At 37.7% G+C, this 20,996-nt stretch overlaps 1 protein-coding gene across 6 annotated transcripts in view; it reads right to left on the bottom strand.

Annotated features, from left to right (window-relative positions):
• Positions 1-20,260, bottom strand: part of ADAMTS3 (ADAM metallopeptidase with thrombospondin type 1 motif 3) — a 186,771-nt gene extending 166,511 nt beyond the window's left edge. For all 6 annotated transcript variants that reach the window (XM_075202327.1, XM_075202344.1, XM_075202334.1 and 3 more), the window contains exons 1-3: positions 19,528-20,260; positions 18,441-18,468; positions 3,164-3,570 (exon numbers count right to left, since the gene is read on the bottom strand). In XM_075202327.1, the coding sequence (XP_075058428.1) occupies positions 3,164-3,570; positions 18,441-18,468; positions 19,528-19,593 (501 nt within the window). In that variant the 5' untranslated portion in view covers positions 19,594-20,260. The remainder of the gene's footprint in view (positions 1-3,163; positions 3,571-18,440; positions 18,469-19,527) is intronic.
• Positions 20,261-20,996: the final 736 nt, after the last annotated feature.

The following is a 20,996-nucleotide window of genomic DNA, read 5'->3' as shown; positions in this document are numbered from 1 at the left end:
TCATAGCCTCATTGTTTTAAAGATTAATGGTCATCAACACGATAAGGTGAGTTTTATGGCAATTCTAGACTGTCACATATATGGACCTAACATTTAAAAGGGCCATTTATTAGGGTTTCTCCCAATTTATCAAAGCATAACGTGGCTGGTAGCTAATATCGGGATTCTGTGGTGAAGGCTTCCCCAGGCCTAGCCTTTTTCACATCTCAAGAGCGCTCAGCGAGCCATGAAGCATCAGATTCGAGTTCTCCTAAACTGCTAGGGTTCTGGAACCATCACAGTTTTCTTGGTTCGGGAGTGAATTAATTCCAAATAACATTTTGTAATTCATTTCTCTTACCTTGGCAGCAGGAGCAACAGCACTACCATTTTGCCCTATATGTATTACACTTCATTATAAAGGTAATAAGTTCTCTTAAAGCACAAAAACAAAGTGTCCTTTTCAGTAAACTTTTTTTTAGATGCAATTGAACCCTAAAGCTATAGTATTATTTTATCATAATTGTCAATTGAGATACAGCTGTATGTCTCACTAAAAACTGCTTCGCTTATATTAACGTACTGCATATTAGTAATGCTGAGATACAACCATAGGTTAGGACCCTCTCTGCCTTACTACTGGTTAGCTCTATAAGCTTCAAGCATTCCATAGCAGTTCATTCCTTGCTCAACAAGCCAGCATGGCCTCCATATTATTTACTGTTCTGATAAATCACTTATATGTCCACTTTTATATGCATGACATTTATCTATGTATTCTGGACCATTACCAAACTATTCAATATTTCCAGTACATGTTTCTCTCTATCTGCCAAGTAAGGATGTTTGCTAAATAAGCCTTAGTGAAACCAGATTCCCATAATCATTTCTTAATACAAAATAATGCCCTAGTAAATGAGTAAATTGGCTCTGTGCCAGCTTTCCGTTTGTACCGTTTATGTCTAATAGCAGCATATGTATAGATATCAAAATTTATTTATTTATTATAATTATTATTATTATTATTATTATTATTATTATTATTATTATTATTAATAATCAATCTATAAAGATCCTGTACTGAGTAAAGTCCCAGTTTTTCGAAGAACTACCCAACTAAATGCTCAATTAAAGTCCTTTTGTAATGGTAAAACCAATCAAAGCTGAAGAGCGTAAATGCCATTGTTTGACATGTTCATGAAACTCATGCAATCTCAGTTTATGTAGTACCTCACGTTACCTATTCACAATATGCAAGAAACAGATGATAAACATGGACATAAACAGTCTGAGAAGTAGCTTGTAAGAAAATCTCTCTGCCTTGCATCACTTTACAATGTCATGTATTAATTTGCTGTCCTTTCCAAAGCATCATCACCAGGACTAGAACAGATAGCAAATAGCTTTTGAATCTCTAGTTGTCTCTGTTGTCTAGTTTAGTATATTTACTAAATTGCGAGTTTGAAAAAGTGGAGATGTTGCCTATAGCTACCAATCAGATTCTAGTTATCATTTATTTAGTACATTCTACAAAATGTCAGCTAGAATCTGATTGGTTGCTATAGGCAATACCTCCCCTTTTTAAATCCGCAGTTTAGTAAATATACCCCCAGGAGAACTGTTGTGCCTTGTTTTGTAGAGCAGTGCAAAAATGAGATTTCAATTTGCGGGTCGAGATTATTGAAATGAGATAAAGAGTTGAAGTGGGAATATTTTTAGGGGTTCCTTGGTATGTGGAGGGTCACAGGGCCATTTTCACTCTGCAAAAGGTTGACTTTTGCGCAAGCTCTGGGCTGTCAGTGATCGAATTTCATCCTGTACTTTTAATGAGATGTATCCGGTGGCTTTCATTTGTTCTTCAGCAAAGAAGAGCATTTTTAGGGGCACTTTGTCCAATGAATAATAAAGGTTCAAACACACAACATTGCCACATATAATATATTCCCAATGTTTTCTCACTGTCGTGGTTCATTTAAAACATATAGGGACATACTGAGCAGTAATTTGGAAGTGTTAGTTTTAAAGCAGAAGTCAATTCAGTGTTTAATGTCCATTTATAATTTGCATACTGTGCCTCTTTAGCTTCTTCCATCTATCTGCATATCTAGACAGAAATGTACTTTATAGTGGCATCTCCCAAGAGAAAGATTAAGCATGCACCTTGACAGACGCAGATTAAAAAACCAAGGCTTTTTGCACTGTGCATGGTATGCATAAATAAATAAGGTTCTCTGTGAACACTTGCTTTTTTAACAAATAGTGAATGGTCAAAAGTGGTATATGCTGTATTCATCATCTGTTATCTGCCAGGGTCTGCATAGCAACGCTCGGCTTGATATGGAGTAAGCAGAGTGTTCTGAAACTGATAAAAGTCCTATTAGCTGGTGTTAATTTAAAGAATTTTTCCAACCTTGTGGCAATCAGTGGCGGATCCAGGGGGGGGGGGGCGATCGGGGCAGACACTTGCTGCCGACGGCTGCACAGTATTTGCAGGTCCGTCCAGCCGTGACAGGCAGGGACAGTGTGCTGCCCGGCTGCTCTGATTGTGTTTTAAAACACAATCAGAGCAGCCGGGCAGCACACTGTCCCTGCCTGTCACGGCTGGACGGACCTGCACATAGTATGCAGCCGTCGGCAGCCTAAGATGTTAGAAAGGGGCGGGGCCTAAATCCCCCCCCCCCCTAAATCGCCCCGGGTACACCAGTTTTCTAGATCGGCCCCTGGTGGCAAGAGACAGTATTTTAAAAGAAAAACACTTTGGGATGGGATATAAAAATATGATTAAACATTTAAAAGTTTTCAACAGTAATGTTAATAGGAGATGCTTCGTTTGGCATTCGAGTCTACATAGGTATAGCCTACCTTTTATTATCAAATGGTGCCCTTATTTTTATAGGGGTTTACTCAATAACTACATTTTTTGAATAGGATTTATATAGCAAGACTTCACATTCCTTCTTCACTTTTTTTGAAGGATAGGTTACAACAAGGCATTTCTGCTAAGAGTTAAAAGAAAAGCTTTTAAATATTTTTAGAAATAAGTGCTATAGTATATATCCTGTAATTTGTTGTATCCATCTATCATCTTTTGTAATAGTTTTCAATTTCATTCTGTGCTGCCCCCATAATTAAGAACGCAGACAATAATAACAAATAAAACAGATATTCAGAAAAGGTATCTTACCAGACCATCACAGTTGCTTATTGCAACAGATGCTCCAGGGATATCTGTTATTTCTCCTACATAAGCACAATTAGTCCACAATGGCTCTTTTTTCCAGACTTCCTCTGTGTTATTTGCAACATGGGTCGTATTTCCTACATAGCTTCTGTTTTCAGCATTCACAGAGTCTTCATGCCACTCCACAACAGCCCCCGGAGCTATGAGTCGAGTGTTTGGCTTTAATCTGAGATGAAATTCTCTACCAAAGGCTGTGACATTGAAGTAGAGAGGTTGGTGACTGTGAGATGTGTCTCTTGCACACCTTCTTTTGTGAACAATGGAGAGAATATTGGAGAGATGTTGCCCCTCTGCATCAGTGCTTGTTGGTGTTGTCAGTTCATATTCTCCTAGTTTTGTTCTGCTTAAATCTAAGGAAATAAATGAATACATAAATAAATACATTTTTAATTCATTATTTAAATATAAGCTAGTAATAAAATATAGTTCTTCTTTTTAAAAACTTTTTTTATTGAAACAAATATGAAAAATACAAACAATAGATGTCGATCAACATTGTATAAATATTAAAATTTAAATCTTAAAATCACAAGGAAAGAAATATCGTGAGCAATATACATGTATTATTCAACAATTCCAATTATATTGACACAGAATAAAGCAAATTTACAACACATTAGTCAATTGAAGTATAATGTTGGATAAAAAGGTCCCAGGTGCGACAGTTTTTCTTTTTTAAATGCAACTCTGCAGACAAAGGTAATACAGTTAATGTGAAATTATAAATAAATAACAATACAATTACACACTAAGACAGAGACACTGGATGAACGATGAAGAGTCTGGCTATGACTTTTTAGGAAAGCATACACTGCTCAACCCTATTTTGTCCCATGAGTTGGAAGCTACCAAACCTATCCTGGACTAGGTTACTGTTTGCTACTCATTAAAGCCAAAAGAACAAGGCTGATTTAAGCCCTCATGTCATTCTTTGTCAACACATATTTTCTACCAAACATCCTGAACACAGATTTGAGCAAATGCTGTTCCAAAATTCCAGAGTCAGTCCTAGTTTTTTAAAAAATTGCTCTGGAAATGAGTGGCAAGTTGTGAGAAGTAGGCCTGGATGAATTGACAGATGAAGTCAGTCCGCATCCTATCACACTTGCAGGTAGCTAAAATATGCCTCCATATATTTACCAAGGCATAATATGGACAATATTAGCACTGTCCCATTTAGCACAAAACATACCCAAATATTTAGAAACATTCCCCTTGCCATCAAAGCCCCAGTCACTGCTCCTTCAGCCCTGCCACTTTCCTGATCTTGAAATCCAGACTCTCCTGACCATACACAGTTGGAAGGTAGGGCTAAAAAAGCATCTAAGTTTAAGGAGATTTGTGACGCTACACAGTGTAAACTAACCTATCTTTTACCATTACTCAGACAAAAATTGAAAATACACATCTTCATGAAATGTGCGGATCAGATGGATCATGGAACTATGTTTTTACATTCGGATAACCCATTAAATCAGACTACATACTTCATGTATAGTAACAACACTACTCTAACCTTTCCCACCAACCCAGAGTTGACATTTTTTTCATTTTTTTCTTCTCTAAAAAGAAACAAATACCAAAAAAGTACCTACACTTCCTACTGAAAATAACTGAGAGCCTGCCAAATTTATTTTACTATATTTTTAATATTATTATTACCATTTATTTATATTGCGCCAGCACACTCCGTATAATATATAATATGTATAATATATATTAACACTGTGGACCTCATTTAGAGTTGGACGTAAAGTCTGTGTAAGAAGTGTAGGAGTGGGAGTGTGCCGCAGCTTGGTAGGGTATTACGAGTGGCAAGCAACCCCAGTCCCGTCCCACTCGTAATACTCTATCAAGCTGCGAGCAATTCCTGCAGCTAGCTAACCGTTTGCGCCACCTAATTTCTGCCGCACGGCTTTAGCCCTTTTTTGACGTGTGTTGTGTCTGCGCCTCACTGCGACTAAGATTTATTTACATGGTCACCCCTTTACAATTCCACGTTCCTCCCTTTCTCTCGTAGTGAGTCGCAAGCTGTCGCAAGTGTTAATTGCGTCCAAGATGCAGGCCTATTTGGTGTTTTCTGCACATGCGTGATAGTGTTTTTCTTTTGGATGCATCAATGTATATGTAGAAATGTAAAATATAAATATAGAAAAGTCTATAATTAAATGCCCATCTGCTACTCATAAAAAATATCAAAAGCAGTCATATCTAGACCTTGACCATTGTGAGGAACACAACATTTTCTTAGGCAACAGGATTATTGTTTAGCACTTCTGCCTCACAGCACTGGGGTCATGAGTTTCATTCCTAATCGTGGTCTTATCTGTGTTGAGCTTGCATTTTCTCACTGTATTTGCATGGGTTTCCTCTGGGTGCTCCGCTATCCTCTCACACTCCAAAAACATACTAGTAGGTTAAATGGCAGTTATTAAATTGACCTTAGCCTCTTTCGGTTCATGTGTTTGTTAGGGAATTTAGACTGTAAGCTCCATTGGAGCAGGGACTGATGTGACTGAGTTCTCTGTACAGCGCTGTGGAATTAGTTGCGCTATATAAATAGCTGATGTTGATTGTCTTTCTCTTGCATACAATAAACAAAGCTAGTATACTGTGTAATTAAGCTTAAGATGGGAAAATAAAGTATGTGTATAATTGTCTTTATTAATACATCACTAAATATATACTGCATATAACATATTTAAATTAATTAATTTATGACCATCATGTCTAATATTTGGTTACAATTTGGAAAACATTGAGCTCTCTAAATTCAGAAGATGGGCTCTAGAAGATTAAGCATGCACAACACAGAACAATTATTTAAAGCTACATTGCCACTCGGGAAAATATTTTCTTAAGGAGGTTTTCCTGCCACACACATAGGTTTTTGCTGGGGCTCTCTCTGCTGGTTTTGTAATATAGAACCAGCAAATTAATTTTGTCAACCAAGTTTTAAAGGCTGCAAACTCTTGCCTTGTCACACCCATCACTACCTGATTTTCATCCAGGGCTCAGGAAAAATTATTGCATGGAGCAGTCCCCAGCTCTCCTGCTAGGGGAGGACTCATTTTCAGGAATTGTCCAGTTATACTTTATAATTCTAAGGGCTCATACACATTCTGTTGAAAAACAACACATGAGCAAGCCTAAATTAAACTTTATGCCCTCACTTTTAACAGAGCATTAGAACATATTCTTAAAGCTTCCCTGTAAACAGTATGAAATGTACTTAATGAACATTCCCACAGAACTCCATTGTATTTTACTGAAAGTCAGCGCCGCTGAACGATGCAAGCATGTCAAGCAGGCCAAGAGGTATAGAGAGTGATGGAATATTAGAAGGGGAAGACAAGGAAAGAGGGCCCTGCTTGTGAGAGCTTCTACCCTAAAGGAAAGGAGGAGACACAAATAGGGTGGTGCCGATTGGGTAAGTGGGGGACAAAGCCAGGACAAGGAGTTAGGAGGAAGGCTGATAGACTTGAATAAAGAAATGAGTCTTAAGGGCACACTTGAAGCCTTTGAGAGTACAGGCTAACCTGATGGAGTGTGGGAGATCATTCCTCAGCTGATGAGCACCCAGGCAAAGTCCTGGAGGGACAAAGTGATCATTGAAATAGCAGATTGAGCAGTGGTCATTAGCACAGAGGAGGAGGCGGCGAGGAGTGTAGGTAGGGATGAGGTTGGAGATGTGGGGGGGGGGGATTGATTGAGCGCTTTGAAGGTGAGGGTAAGGAGTTTAAATTTAATTCTGTGGGCCATGAAGAGTCAATGTAGAGACTGGTGGAGGAGAACAGCAGAGATAAAGCGTAGGGAGTGAAAAATGAAGCGGGCAGCAGCATTGAGGATTGACCTAAGAGGGGCAAGGTGAGAGTCAGTTAGGGCAGAGAGGAGGAGGTTACTGTAGTCAAGGCGAAATTACAAGAGAGTGAATAAGAGTTTTGGTGGCTTTCGTGGTGAGAAAGGGCCATATCTTGGATATGTTCCGGAGGTAGAAGTATTAATGGCCTTTAAAACTAAATCCACTTCTTGCAATGACAACGGTGTGCCTACCAGGATGTAGACTAAGGCAGCCCTCTGTCAGCAAATTTTATAGGACAACAAAATGTAGAGAATTAGCTTAAAAATGCATTTTTTTGTGGATTTTAACTTATTGATGCTTAAAATAATGATGAAAATAAAGCATTTTTTTACACTAGTAATATTAGGTTATGCAATAAACTATTCAAATCCCTTTCTGCCTCAGACAGCTGATTGGCTAGGCACACCCCTGTACAAAAGAGTTTCACACGGATTTCCATTGTACCATCAATCATAAGTTCAGAGTGTTGGAAGAGTTAATAACTTTGACACATAAGTGACTTACACTTGGACATAGTTAAGCTATTTCTAATGTTACAAATTCACCAAAGTTGCATCACAGACATTGCAAAACATTATCTGGAAATCTACCCAATTTTCACTTTGGTCATGAAAATCCTATATGAGCTATGAAGACTTTAGTAAAATATATTTTTCTCTTACAATCTCCTAAGTGAGCTGTAATATAAATTTTATGACACATGTTCAACTTGTTAGATGCCCTAGATGACTAATTTACAACAGTATTATTGAAGAGACAAATAGATAGTAGATATCAGCTCACCAGAAAGACATCAGGGAAAAGTATGAATAATGAAATAGGGTAACTGGATAGGCTAAAGTACTGCAATGTGGCAAAAAAAGAATAACACGTACCTATTATCATGTATTGGAACATAAAAGGCTCTCAGGAACACAATATTATTATTTAAAACAATTAATAACATATATAAAATACACTGTGAAAATGCCATCTAACAATTATGTTTATAAATGTAACATTTTTAATTAAACTATAATGTAAAAAGGTATATTCTAGCACATCAAAAGTATTTACAAACAAATAAAATTTCAGACAAAATCTAGGTCAACCTAGGAGTTCAGTAAACCTTATTTAACTTTCTAGGAGGTTACATGAGGTCAATTTATTTTTTATATACTTCTAAATAAACAGGAATAAGGGGAAAGTGAGACAGAGGTAGAGTCTAAATTAATAATGAAGCCCATTCAGATACTCAAATTTCTGTGGGAAATAGTGTGCAAGATTATTCCATAATTATGTTTCAATAAAAAGTGCAACAGCTAAAAAGAAAAAAGAAAATTTCCAAAAATGTTAATCAAAAAACACGTAAATGTAAAATAAGTATATAAAAGCATGAATGTTATATTTAAAAATAAATAGATGTATAACTTCCAAACATTACAAAATAGACGGCTTTAACAGATATTGGCGGAGCAAGTTATAGCCTGTATTAAAGAGTGGCATAACTACCATCACTGTAGGGAGGGGCAGCTGTTATGGGGGAAGGAAGCGGCCCAGCAATGCCAAGTCTCCCTCCCAAAACCCTCAAAAGAGCAGAGCGGGGACCCTTCTGAGAATGTGATGAACCGCCAGACTATTGCATTCATTCTCAGAAGAAACTCCTATTCTACTCTGCTGAGAGGAGCCTGCAGCAGCATCGCTGGGCCCTTCTACAAATTTTGGTACAGGGCCTAGCAAGGCCACGTTCGGCCACTGATTACCGTTTGCTCTTTCCTTAGTTATTTATTTTAGTTAAAACTCCTTCCTTCTCAGGTGGTAATTCCTTCCTTTCCGGGTGGCATGACCTGTTGTATTGTGTTGTATTCACCCCACACCAGTGCCTTGGAACCACTTAACTTTATTGGTACCATAGGGCAACTAAATTTTATTGACATTAACAATCCTGGTGCCTGATTTTAAGCCAAGCAACCATGAGGTATAAATGTGTCTGCTAACTAATTAACCTCTAGACCTATTCTCCATAAAAACTGTAATGTAACCACTGGACCGCATGCTAGCACCCAGTGTTAGCAGATTACTAATTTTGCACAAATTATATTTAATAGGCAACATCTGAGCATTTCAAGAGGGAGCTTTTGCAGTGAACTATACAGCACTGTACCCAGCTATGCTTCTCCTCACTCCTCTATGGCTTCCATCACCCAAATTCTGCACATTCTGGCAGTGTTTAAGGGATGCAGGAGCCTCTCTGAAACAAGTTTGTGGTTCCTTTTCAGCCAGCAAAGGACTGCCTCTAGTGCACTGCTTCTCTTCACTCCCTTCTCTTCACACACCTACTGTAACATATCCCTCCCGCCTCTCTCCCACCACCACTTTCACATAAGTCACTGATGATATGCTACTTGATGGTTGCCCACCAGTCCTATGATCTGTCTGCTGTGCTCTACTGCACCATGCTATCAGTATCATCCACCACACCCTGGGGAAATATCAAATCAGTGCAACATTACAGTACACAAATTGAACAGCATGTAAGAATATAACTGTTCAAAATAATCAGTTTACCGCAAAAACTATAATCCTCCCTCCTCTTGAAATTGCAAAGCTCATCCTTCAACTATGTTCCCCGGTTAAATACATTATATTGAATTCATTAGCCCACATCATCCCAATATCCCACTATGCTTTGGAGAGAGGTTAGGAAAGGTAATTTAAGGGGGTTCTTTCAGTATGAAGCATACAGTTATCAAGACAAGACTTTACTTGATGTTTTAAGATGAGATGCTAAAATATAGCACATTAAAAATGACTATCCACAAGCAATGGAGCTCTTCATATTGATGTATAATGAAACTGTGGCTTTGTTTATATATTTTTGGAGTGTGAGATTAAACCCACGCAAACAAGGCCATGGTCAGGAATCAAACTCATGACCCCAGTGCTATAAGGCCATGGTCAGGAATTGAACTCATGACCCCTGTGCTGTGAGGCAGAAGTGCTAACCACTAAGCCACTGTACTATCTGTGATATTGCTGGTGATACCGCTATATATGAATTGAGTGATGAAAGTTAAGAAGCAACACTCCCCTAAGCAGTTTTTTTTTTTTTAAAATATCAGCTTTTCCTAAAGGATAGAGCAGACAAATATAGTAAAGGTTCAACTAAACACTCAAATATTCTTACATGTAGATAATTGATTGTATTTCTTGTCGTTTAATGTTTGAGATACATTTGTGATATGTGTGAAGTTTTTTTCTTTGCACATTACAGTTTTACCTCATGTGTAGTCAATTGCTCCCACCACAAGGTGGACACTATAAAAATCTTGGCTCTATCTGGTAAATGTTATCTTTGTCCTCACTAAGCAGCTATAGCACCTGAAAGCTGCATCTCAGGTACGTTATGCTGTTTAGTGAGGATGGAGTTGGTGTTTACCATATAGCACAATGATCTCTATACTGACTGCCATTCTGGCTGTGTCCATCTATTGCACCTGAGGTATAACACTCTTGTTTGACCCAGGGTGTACATAGCCTAAGACTACTGAAAACACAATGCAGCCAAAACCAAGTCTGAAATGACTGATCAATACAATAACTTAAACTCAAGAATGCTTATTTTCTCAGAAGTTAGATTCCTAATGCACAGATTAATAGAGTTAGTTGAAAATAATAATTTTACTGCATGTGATGCCCAAACTGCAGTCAGGAAACAGTTTAGAAAGGAGCATGGTTAATGTCATAGGCGTGTGTACCATATTTTGTGTTTTAAAATTGGATTCTTACCATAAAACCATATGCTGTGAAGTTCCTAACTATGCTTAAACTCCTACACATTCAAACAATTAGAATGAATTAATAATAAAAATGCTATTAGTTCAATAATTAAAATGGGGATCATTTGTCATATCTCCATTTAGTGATACAAATTGTTATATTCAGTGACAGCACACCAGTCTTTCCTTGCATCTGAACTAACTGCTGTATCGAGAGCAAAACTTCTTGAACATTTCAGCCTCTTGGCACAATCTGCCACTACTGGTGCCATGCTCCTAGACTGGGGAACAGTTTTGCACTGATATTTTGAGAACAGAGTTTAAGCACAAGGATCATTTGTTTGGATTGGCAGTTCAGCATCAGCGGTCAGCTTGTTTTTACCTTTTGATGTGTACTTAACGCTCGAGGATGTTTGGACAGAGGCCGCTACATAAACGCTGCTTGCTGCTGTTGCCCTCACCTTGTCTGTATCAAAATATATATGTACAACGCATATACTATTGGATGACTTATTCTGGAATCATACATACATTAATGGGCACCAACTCCTTTCTCTCTATACAGTAACTATAGTACTTGCTGTGCTGTTCTGTGATGCAGTAGAAATATGCATATTAACCTTGATACATGAATATATCATTTATCACATAGGACCAACTAAAATAGATGTGGTACCAAAGTCCACAAAAAATTCCACAGAGCATTTGCAGGGCATATTGCTGTGTGCATAAGTGTCAGTCTTGAGGACAGTGTAGGGCTAAGACTAAAGCTGGGTACACATCTATGCAATTATCGTGGAGATCACATGATTCACGACTGCTTGTTCAGACACTGCAAACATGTGTATGCTCCCATGATCATGATGAAGAGCAGCAATCCTCTCCACATCAGCGGCTGGTGCAGATGCAACTTGCATTATATGGGTAGAAAGCCAGGCCATTGAAGTATAGATTTACACAACATTGATGGAACATAATTTAAAGAAATTAAGACCCATGGTGTTCAGCATCACTTTGAAGGGTATCATTATAGCAACACTGTTGATTTACAGGGATCAAACATATACACAATAGTAGATGAAGAGGTGACCACTTCAGTTGCATGTGTAGACAAGAGGCTTTCTGGATGTACCATCTGGGATTTTATATACAGACAGCCTCAATCAGGCAGTAGATCTAAATAGCATTATCTGATTGGTTAGTTTTTAAGAACTTCTAATGTTGGTGCTACATCACCATTTGTATTTACAAGGATTCACTGGAGCAAAGATGATAGATGAATACATACTTTACATATTCATGAGTTGTATATGACTGGACTGATTATTTTAATAACTTGCAGTATGACTTACTACATATTTTCTAAACCAAGGAGATTTCCCCCCCTTAGTGAGTCATATGTTATATTGGAGAATTTATATTAAAGGCTTTGGGGGGGTGTATGCAATTATACTGTAGATGACATAATCAAACTTAGATGCATATATTTTTAGTTTTTTTTGGGGGGGGGGGATTCTTGGAATTAGTTATCTAGTAAGAATAACACAGTATTGTTATAGCTGCATTATAGTTACTTCTTCTCCTTAGGAGTTATTTTGGTATTTCTTATACTTTTGAGAAGTATTATGTATTACCAGCACACACAATTCAATATACATTTTCGATGGTTATTTACAGTGCTTTTTTGTCATAGAACTCACAGAACAGAGTTCCTGCACCTTTATTCGCCAGATTTTCCAAGTTTTAAAACTTTTGAACATTTGATGTTTGGTCCATGTGGACTTGAATCGCCCTGTTGAACGTAGCAGGTCAGCGGCAAAATCATTAAAACGGTGCATGCGGGCTGCTTGTGTGTCGAGTCAGATGCATGCGTGCTTCGTCCGCGCTGGTTGTGGTGGCACTGCTTGGCTTTTGGCGCTACTCAGCTTGTGATTGGTTGTGTGGTCGCGTGCTGGGTGCTTACTGCGCGCGGCGACCGTTATGTTTTGTTACACAACTGACGTGTGTGAGTTTGTGTACAGTGATTGACTACGTGATGTGAGTTCTGGCACCATTTTTCTTACGAAAAAACAACTGGTTATTTGTTTTGAGAAATAGTGGAATGAAAACAAGCGATTCTCAGAGATCTGCCTAACATACTACTCAGTAAGACTATACGTCTTCTATAACAGCATAATAGCCTATCTGACTTTGATTGATATGATCAATGGTATTTTGGGATTTTATCACCTATTATTTAATTTTGTGAGTCTCCATTTGAGGTTTTCTTTCCATTGTTGAATTCTGTTGTGTGTTGCATGATCACTTTCTGGATTCTAAATACTTATGTATTTCTTGTATATTTCTTGTGTTTGTGAATCAGTGAGCTTGCACTGCACGCAGCTGCACATACATTTTTCATTAAGAATGGATTATTTATTTATCTTGTTTTCAAACTTGTGATGCTGGGCTCTCCCAAGATCCAATTTGCATCCCAAGAGGAAGAAAGTCATGTACCAAACACAGTAACGCAAAGGGTATCTCTTGTATAATTCAATGGGGACTGAAGGGGGTTACCCCTTGCTACAAAGTGTCCAATAATCCCATCATCCTTTTCTGTGTTAAAAGGAAGATTAGTATATTGGACTGTGTCAGTTCCTGACTTAGTATTTGAACTGTGATACTAGATAAAATAGCGTGTTTCTGGAGCAAAGTTGACTTTGTTGATGTTAGTTGGTAAAGAGATTATTCTTTTTATATATAATGTGCTGTGGACTTTTTAGTGCATAGTGCCATACAGTGGGGAAATAGAGCGTAGAGGTCCACCACCCAAAACAAAGAACAAGCTAAGGTAAAATGCAGGACATTCAGGAAGCACAAATGGAATAATACCAAGAATTAAGCATAAGACTTTATAGAAAATGTACAGAAAAAAAATCTGTACATATATTTCTACCACTTCTTACCCGTGAGCTTACTCCCCAAGAGTGAAGAATAAAATACTGGTGTTCTGATATCTATTGCTAGAGCTGGGACATGAGTTATGCAAAACCTCAGAAATAGTAGTGTTACATAAATAGAGGACTACTATGCAAGGCTTATTTACAATAAATGGTCACATTTTACTAATTTGTAAATATTTGCTGTTTGACATCATTAGATGTGTTTAAAACAATGGAATTCATCCGTGAAGTGCAACAAGAATCCAAATTCACAAGTGTCTTGAAAACCTTCCTTTAAAATACACATTCACAGCACACCTTCAAGCACTCCTAGTTCACTCACTATATAATATAGCATATTACAATGGAAGCTCATCATCAACATCATCATCATTACCATTTATTTACATAGCGCCACCAATTCCGCAGTATTGTACAGAGAATATTTGTCATTCACATCAGTCGCTGGTCCATCGAAGCTTACAGTCTAAATTCCATATCACACCAACATACAGACTAGGGTCAATTTTGAAAGCAGCCAATTAACCTACCTGTATGTTTTTTGAGTGTGATCTTGGAAAAGATGGGGGTTCCGGAAGTAAGACATGTAGTTAAAGAGGGGGGCTGTCTAAATATAGACAATCCAATGAATAACAAATTAGAATTGAAATGCTTAAAGCGTGTTGGGAAGGTCATTCTCAAAGGAACTGTCACAGCTTGACTGGGGAAAACTAGGAACCTGTGAGAGGTCTGACGCTACCTGCTGGTTTATCTGGGCCTCACGTGGGATATGTTACCTGTCTGGAGGACGGTGGCAACAATATTCTTTATTTAAGTGAGAAAAAAATATTCACAACTGTAGTGCTTGAGAAAAGGAGAGGTAAAATACAAATAATATAATACCATTTATGTATACTGCCAAAATATTCAAAACAATAAAGTACTCACTAGTATGAAGCTTGAGTCCAGCATAGCATATAAATATTATTAATGAGATTAATAAAATCTTGCCCCGGTCTGTTTTCTTTAAAATTGTATCTGAATGAAAATCTTTTCTCACAAATAAGCGGTACTATACTACTTGTACTCTCCTTTTCTGGAGCACCACTGGTGTCAGTCTTTTTTTCTCATATTGTGTTGAGCTGGGATAGTCTTATAAGCAGCAGTCAGCATTAATAGGAAAGCCAAGATTACACATAGGACTTCAGAGAAATTTCATACATTGAACTGGGACTGGGAAACTATGTTTCAAATATACACTATATGGACATAAGTATTTGGCCACACCAGTTAGTTATTGAATTGAGGTGTTTCAATCATACCCTTTGCTACAGGTATATGAAATTAAGCATCTAGCTATGCAGTCTCCATTTGCAAACAATTGTGATACAAAATGGGCCATTCTGAAGAGCTTAGAGTCTTCAAGCGTGGTACTGGGATAGAATGTCACCTTTGCAATAAGACGGTTTGTAAAATTTCCTCCCTTGTGGATATTTCACGGTCAACTGTAAGTGATATTATTAGAAAGTGGAAGCGTTTAGGAACAACAACAACTCAGCCACGAAGCGCAAGACCACGTGAAATCACAGAGCGGGGTCAACGACTGCACATGGTGCGTAAAAGTCACCAATGATCTGCTGATTCCATAACTGAAGAGTTCCGAACTTCCACTGTCATTAATGTAAGCACAAAAACTGTGTGGCGGGAGCTTAATGGAATGAGCTTCCATGGCCATTCAGCTGCATGAAAGCCTAATATAACCAAGACCAATGCCAAGCGTCGGATGGAGTAGTGTACAGCACACCGACACTGGACTGTGGAGCAGTGGAAACATGCTGTGTGAAGTGATGAAATACGCTTCTCTGTTTGTCAGATGGGCGAGTCTGGGTTTGGCGGATGCATGGAGATCGTTACCTGCCTAACTGTATTACGCCAACTGTGAAGTTTGGTGGAGGAGGGATAATGGTATGATTGCTGTGTTTTAGGGTTTGGGCTAGGGCAATCTTAATGCTTCAGCATACCAAGACATTTTGAACAATGCTATGTGTCAAACTTTGTGGCAACAGTTTAGGGAAGGCCCTTTTCTTTTCCAACATGACTGTGCCCCAGTGCACAAAGCAAGGACCCCAAAGACATGGTTTGATAAGTTTGGTGTGGAAGATCTTGACTGGCCCGTACAGAGCTCTGATCTCAACCCCAACAAACACCTTTGGGATGAACTGGAACGGAGACTGCAAACCAGGCCTTCTCGTCCAACATAATGACCTCATAAATGCTCTACGGAATAAATGGGCACAAATTCCAACAGAAACTGTCCAACATCTTGTGTAAAGCCTTTTAAGAAGAGTGGAATCTGTTATCACTGCAAAAGGGGGACCAACTCCATATTAAAGTATATGTATTTGAATACAATGTCATTACAGTCACTGTTGGTGTAATGGTCAAACGTCTGAATACTTTTGTCCACATAGTGTATGTTTGATTTCCACGGTGTGGTTTTGAAAGTAAGGGTGTTGCATAGTTCTGTTTATCGGATTCTAGGGGCTCAAGTTTTACATTTCTTTGTTTTTAATAAATGTTCACTATTTGTTACATAGAGGGAGAACAAAAAATAAAATTGAAACAAAACGATGCATGGGTGCGAAGAGGGGGGTTGGGGTACAGATTAAGGGGGGGGTGGAGGAATGAACAATAGCCATCCAAAGTGATATTATCATTAAACTATCTTATTTTTTCAAGTATTACATGACAGCTCAAATGTACTCAAAAACAAGAAACCAGACTATGTCAAGTAGAATGCAGAGCTATCATATACATGATAATCAATGAATCATCCTCTTAGATCTTTTTGCTCTTCTGACTAGTGAAAGAGGAACTAGTGGCTCCAAGCAGTTTTAAACAAGCCAGTCTTGTCATGGATGGTAAAAACCATCTAGTCCATGTGCTGAATGGACACAGTCTGTAATGACATTCTGAGATCGGGTAAACCACATTAGACCCACAATAGGAAATGCTTCTTATTATTCATTCAATACGGTTAGAAATTAAACAAAGTTGCATTTTCCCCACTATCCGTCCAGGAGAGGGTGTGTCTCCTTACGATATTGTCAGATTATTCAGCACAGATAGTATGCTAATCTCTCCATGGGAAGTGTTCTCTCTCTGTAGAGTCAGCCCCTGTGTACATATGCTGAAGTATAGCAGAGGCTGGGGGTGGCACCATGGAAAAAGATCAGTGCCTATTGAGTGACTAGCATACTGGGTGTGCTATTTACCAGACCCTTTCCAGGGCATACAAAGATGAAGTGGAAATTTTTTGCATTATGTTTCAAATATATTTCTAGCTAGTTAAGAAAAAAGAGTATCCTTTTCAAGAGCCTCTTTAAGGAAAAATAACTGTATTTTTTTGTATACGTCCATTAAAATTATGGAATACTTTCCAATAGTTAAAAATTAAAAGGCTCAGGGAAAGTTTGGTGCTACTCAGCGGCATCTATGAGCATAACATATAGCAGGCATAGGACACAATTCCTAAAATGACATACTTGTCACTGGACAATAATGTAGCACAATTAGATTATTTTATACTTTCCATTCATCTTAACTTATAGAACTTATTTGCACTGACAATTTCATACAGAACACAAAAAGTGACACTGTCTGTTACATAAATCTGCCTGGAAATCAGAGACAGTTGGAAACTATGATAACGTCATATGAAAGTCTGCACAAAGAACTTTATCTGTCTATATCATCATCATCATCATCATCAACATTTATTTAAATAGCGCCAGCAGATTCCGTAGCGCTTTACATATATATTTGCATGTATTAATATTAATGGATATTTGGATATTTCATATTGATTGCTGTGCTATATTACAACAGACACCTATGAAACATTACTTTGCTAAACATACTTGCTAGATATTACCAAGCTGTATGTTTGCCATAATGCATTTCATAAGTATAGGAGTACTCCTATTTTCATTCAGCAAGAAGGGCCACATGCCATCAGTCATTTTTCAGTATAATGATAAGGTTTAAAATGCTCAGGGCCTTTTAAAAATTGCTTGTCTAGGTAAACAGCTCTCTAATCTTATCTATCTACACTTATACACAGATTATAAAGAGTTATTTATGAACTCATGGATTATTTCTAAAAATGGTGAGAAGAGTATTATGAGACACTGCACCTGTCAGCTATAGTAACAAAAGTTAAATGGTATTCTCGACAAAAGAAAATTGTGGTTTCTTTTTGCTTTTATTTTCCACCTACCACTGAGCACTGTGGTAGTACTCAAGCAATTGATAGTACCATCATTTAGGGTATTAACATATCCAAGAATAAAGTTGGCTGGAGAGAGATTTATTGCAGGAATAACTCCTAGACAAGCCTGCAATAAACACAGCCATCTAAATGCAGGGGATGGAAGAGTAGTATGCTATTTACAGTCTCTCTAACTGTTGTATGTGTATAGAAGAAAAATAGCTACAGAACACCTCTACCCTAATAAGATAGCAAAGACCAGAGCACAGAGTTGTTTGATAATTTCAGTAGTTATTGAATTACCAATCAAATATCCCCCTGACTATGTAACTGTAAGTTTCAATAACATGTATTTGCATATTCCAAATAGAATCAATTACATAGGTTCGTTGTCAAAGGACGAGCTTACCTATCCCTGTGTTTCCTTCATTGCCAGCCTGAAAGGAAAGAAAAACAGAGAACATTAATTTTAATTAATTGTGTGGACACTTCACAGTTAAAACACACTGTATGTCCTGTGCTTGGTAGAAACCAAAATTGCTTCAGGCAACTTTTTAAGTTTATTGGTGGGTTTTCCATAGCTGGATACACATCTGTGTTACCACCTATAGTCTAAGAGCTTTCATAATATGTTTAACATAGATGGGTCAACCCCAAGGAATCATAGCAATGAGCGCACCATTCAATAAATCACTGATGTTTTGCCAACAAATCCGGTAGCCAAAGGCCCTAAAATTAATTAAGTAACTATCCCGGTGGGTGCTTCAGGCTCCTCATGGAAAAATTGATCATATCCTGTTAGATCAAGAATCATTTTCTAACAGTGAAACTAGCTGGAAGCAATGTCAGACACCCTTAACTATAACTCAGCTAGTTATGTATACCTAAGTTTATCAGAACTAAATGACTTGGTTAAACAGAAGCGTGGTGAGCTAGACAATGCATAATTGTCTATTTCGAAGTAAAAAAAAACAATGAAGCAAAAACTAATTAGAAAAAAACATTGTATATGTTGGTTTTAAGTATGTGAAATGGAAGTTGTCAGGTAGGGGGAGCTTTTAGCTTGGATCTGTCAAGTAGGCTATAACATCTTAACACTGACACGTGTAGCAACTGCTCTCCCGTTATATTTAAAAATGACAGAATCAGCCAGATCCCTTTTATTTTACATAAAGATTTCTGTCATCTGCTAATCATTACTTGTAGTTGTTACGAATAAGCTGTTCAAAACTGCTTTGAAAAACACCGCTTTATTGAGGGATACAGGAAACTTAACAGTGAGGAGAGTGATATTTAATAACAGTTGCAAAAAGTATATCTAATAATATTTATTATAATAATATGCGATGACAGCTACTGTATATATTCACATAGACCCACACTTACAAAGTTTCACTGTCTACATCTTATTCAGCAACAAAGCCATTACTTCAGCAAAGCATAGCCACCAAAATACACAAATTATAATACTGATTAAGTTTCCTGCATTTACTTACTTGTTTAGCTGAAGTCTTGCAATCTATCACAACCACAGCTACTATAAACCAAAGTGACAGAACCATCACGAGTCCGGGTAATGTCTACAGCTAATCCTCCACAAAATAGGGTCCACAAAAAAAAAAAAAGGATTTTTTTGTTACAGGTCCGCCTAGATTTCCTTAGCAGCACATCTGAACGTATTCCCTGACTTTTGTTCTCGTATAATTCTTCTACGCTATTTCAATATCTCCGCTCAGGTCCCTAAGGACCAGTCTTTTCTATAAAAGTAAGTTTCAATGGGAGTCTTCTAAGATTCTTCTAAAGCACATCTAAGGTAACGTCCTGAGAAAGGGACGAGACTTGTCAAACTAATACATCTAGTTCTAATAATAGGGGAAAGCGTAATCCTTTAGTATAAAGGCTTTCCAGTCTTTATGTTACATTAACAGGTAAGCATAAGTAGAGCTTTAGTTGTACTATCCCTTTAAGTTAGAGGAAAAGGACAGGCAGTCAGGGAATAATTACTTTTTAGCCTGCTTTTTATGTGCTCTGCTGTAAAGTAGAAATTCTCTGCCAAGGTTAAATAAGGGGGTTGCAAAAAAAATATTAAGTAATGATAAACTTTCCAGTTAAAGCAGAATCTAAATGTAAAGGAGCAAAAGAAAGCAAAGCTTGCAGGAGGAAGAGGAGGAGGGAGAGGGAGAGAGAGTCAATGTGTGACTCTATTGCTCAGAGAGCTGTCTGCTTTCCCCCTGAAGCCTCCCAAAGATCTAATACAGGCCTGACAGACACCTCCCCCTAAAACGTCAAGACCCCCTCCTCCTCCTCCTCCCTACACAGTGCCTGCCCATAGATGCAAATCAAAAAAGTGACTGCAGTGACACAGACTAACATGAATGAGGAAAGACTTGCAAAGTGACGATATAGGATTGAGCATATACACCCTGAAGACTTTTTAAATAATCATTAGCCATGACTTTAGATATTTGAAAACAGGGATATTATTTTCCTGACGGCATACATTTCCCATCATTAATCTATAAAATGTTGTAACTGAATGAAACTAACAGTAAGTTTACTGACGTGCAGCATTCTTCAGATTGCTTGTGGGGGATACAAAAAAAGAGCAATAAAATTGTGCATCTTGAAGTTTTTATTTAGTTTCTTGTGTATATTTTAAAAACTAAACTAAGACTAAACTGTATTCAGTATTATTTTTATTTAAGATTTTGGCAAAAAGACATTCCTAAAGATTGTGACATGTATGTAATGCAGACTGTGTGGTACTTATTTGAAACATATAGATACAGTGTGCCTGATGCTGAGTTGGACTTACACCAGCTTGTGTAGTGTAAATTACGCAAATTTGCACTTCACAGAGAATGCACATATATGCACCAATGCACTGATGCTCACATCTGACACTTGTGCCTCCTCATGACTGAGGCTGAGTACAGTAAGGGCATGTTTACGTAAAATTTGATTA

This window comes from Mixophyes fleayi, chromosome 1 (assembly GCF_038048845.1).
Source record: "Mixophyes fleayi isolate aMixFle1 chromosome 1, aMixFle1.hap1, whole genome shotgun sequence".
NCBI classification, from domain to species: Eukaryota; Metazoa; Chordata; class Amphibia; order Anura; family Limnodynastidae; genus Mixophyes; species Mixophyes fleayi.
The sequence above is the reverse complement of the archived record's forward strand: the minus strand, read 5'-3'. Positions and strand labels throughout refer to the sequence as shown.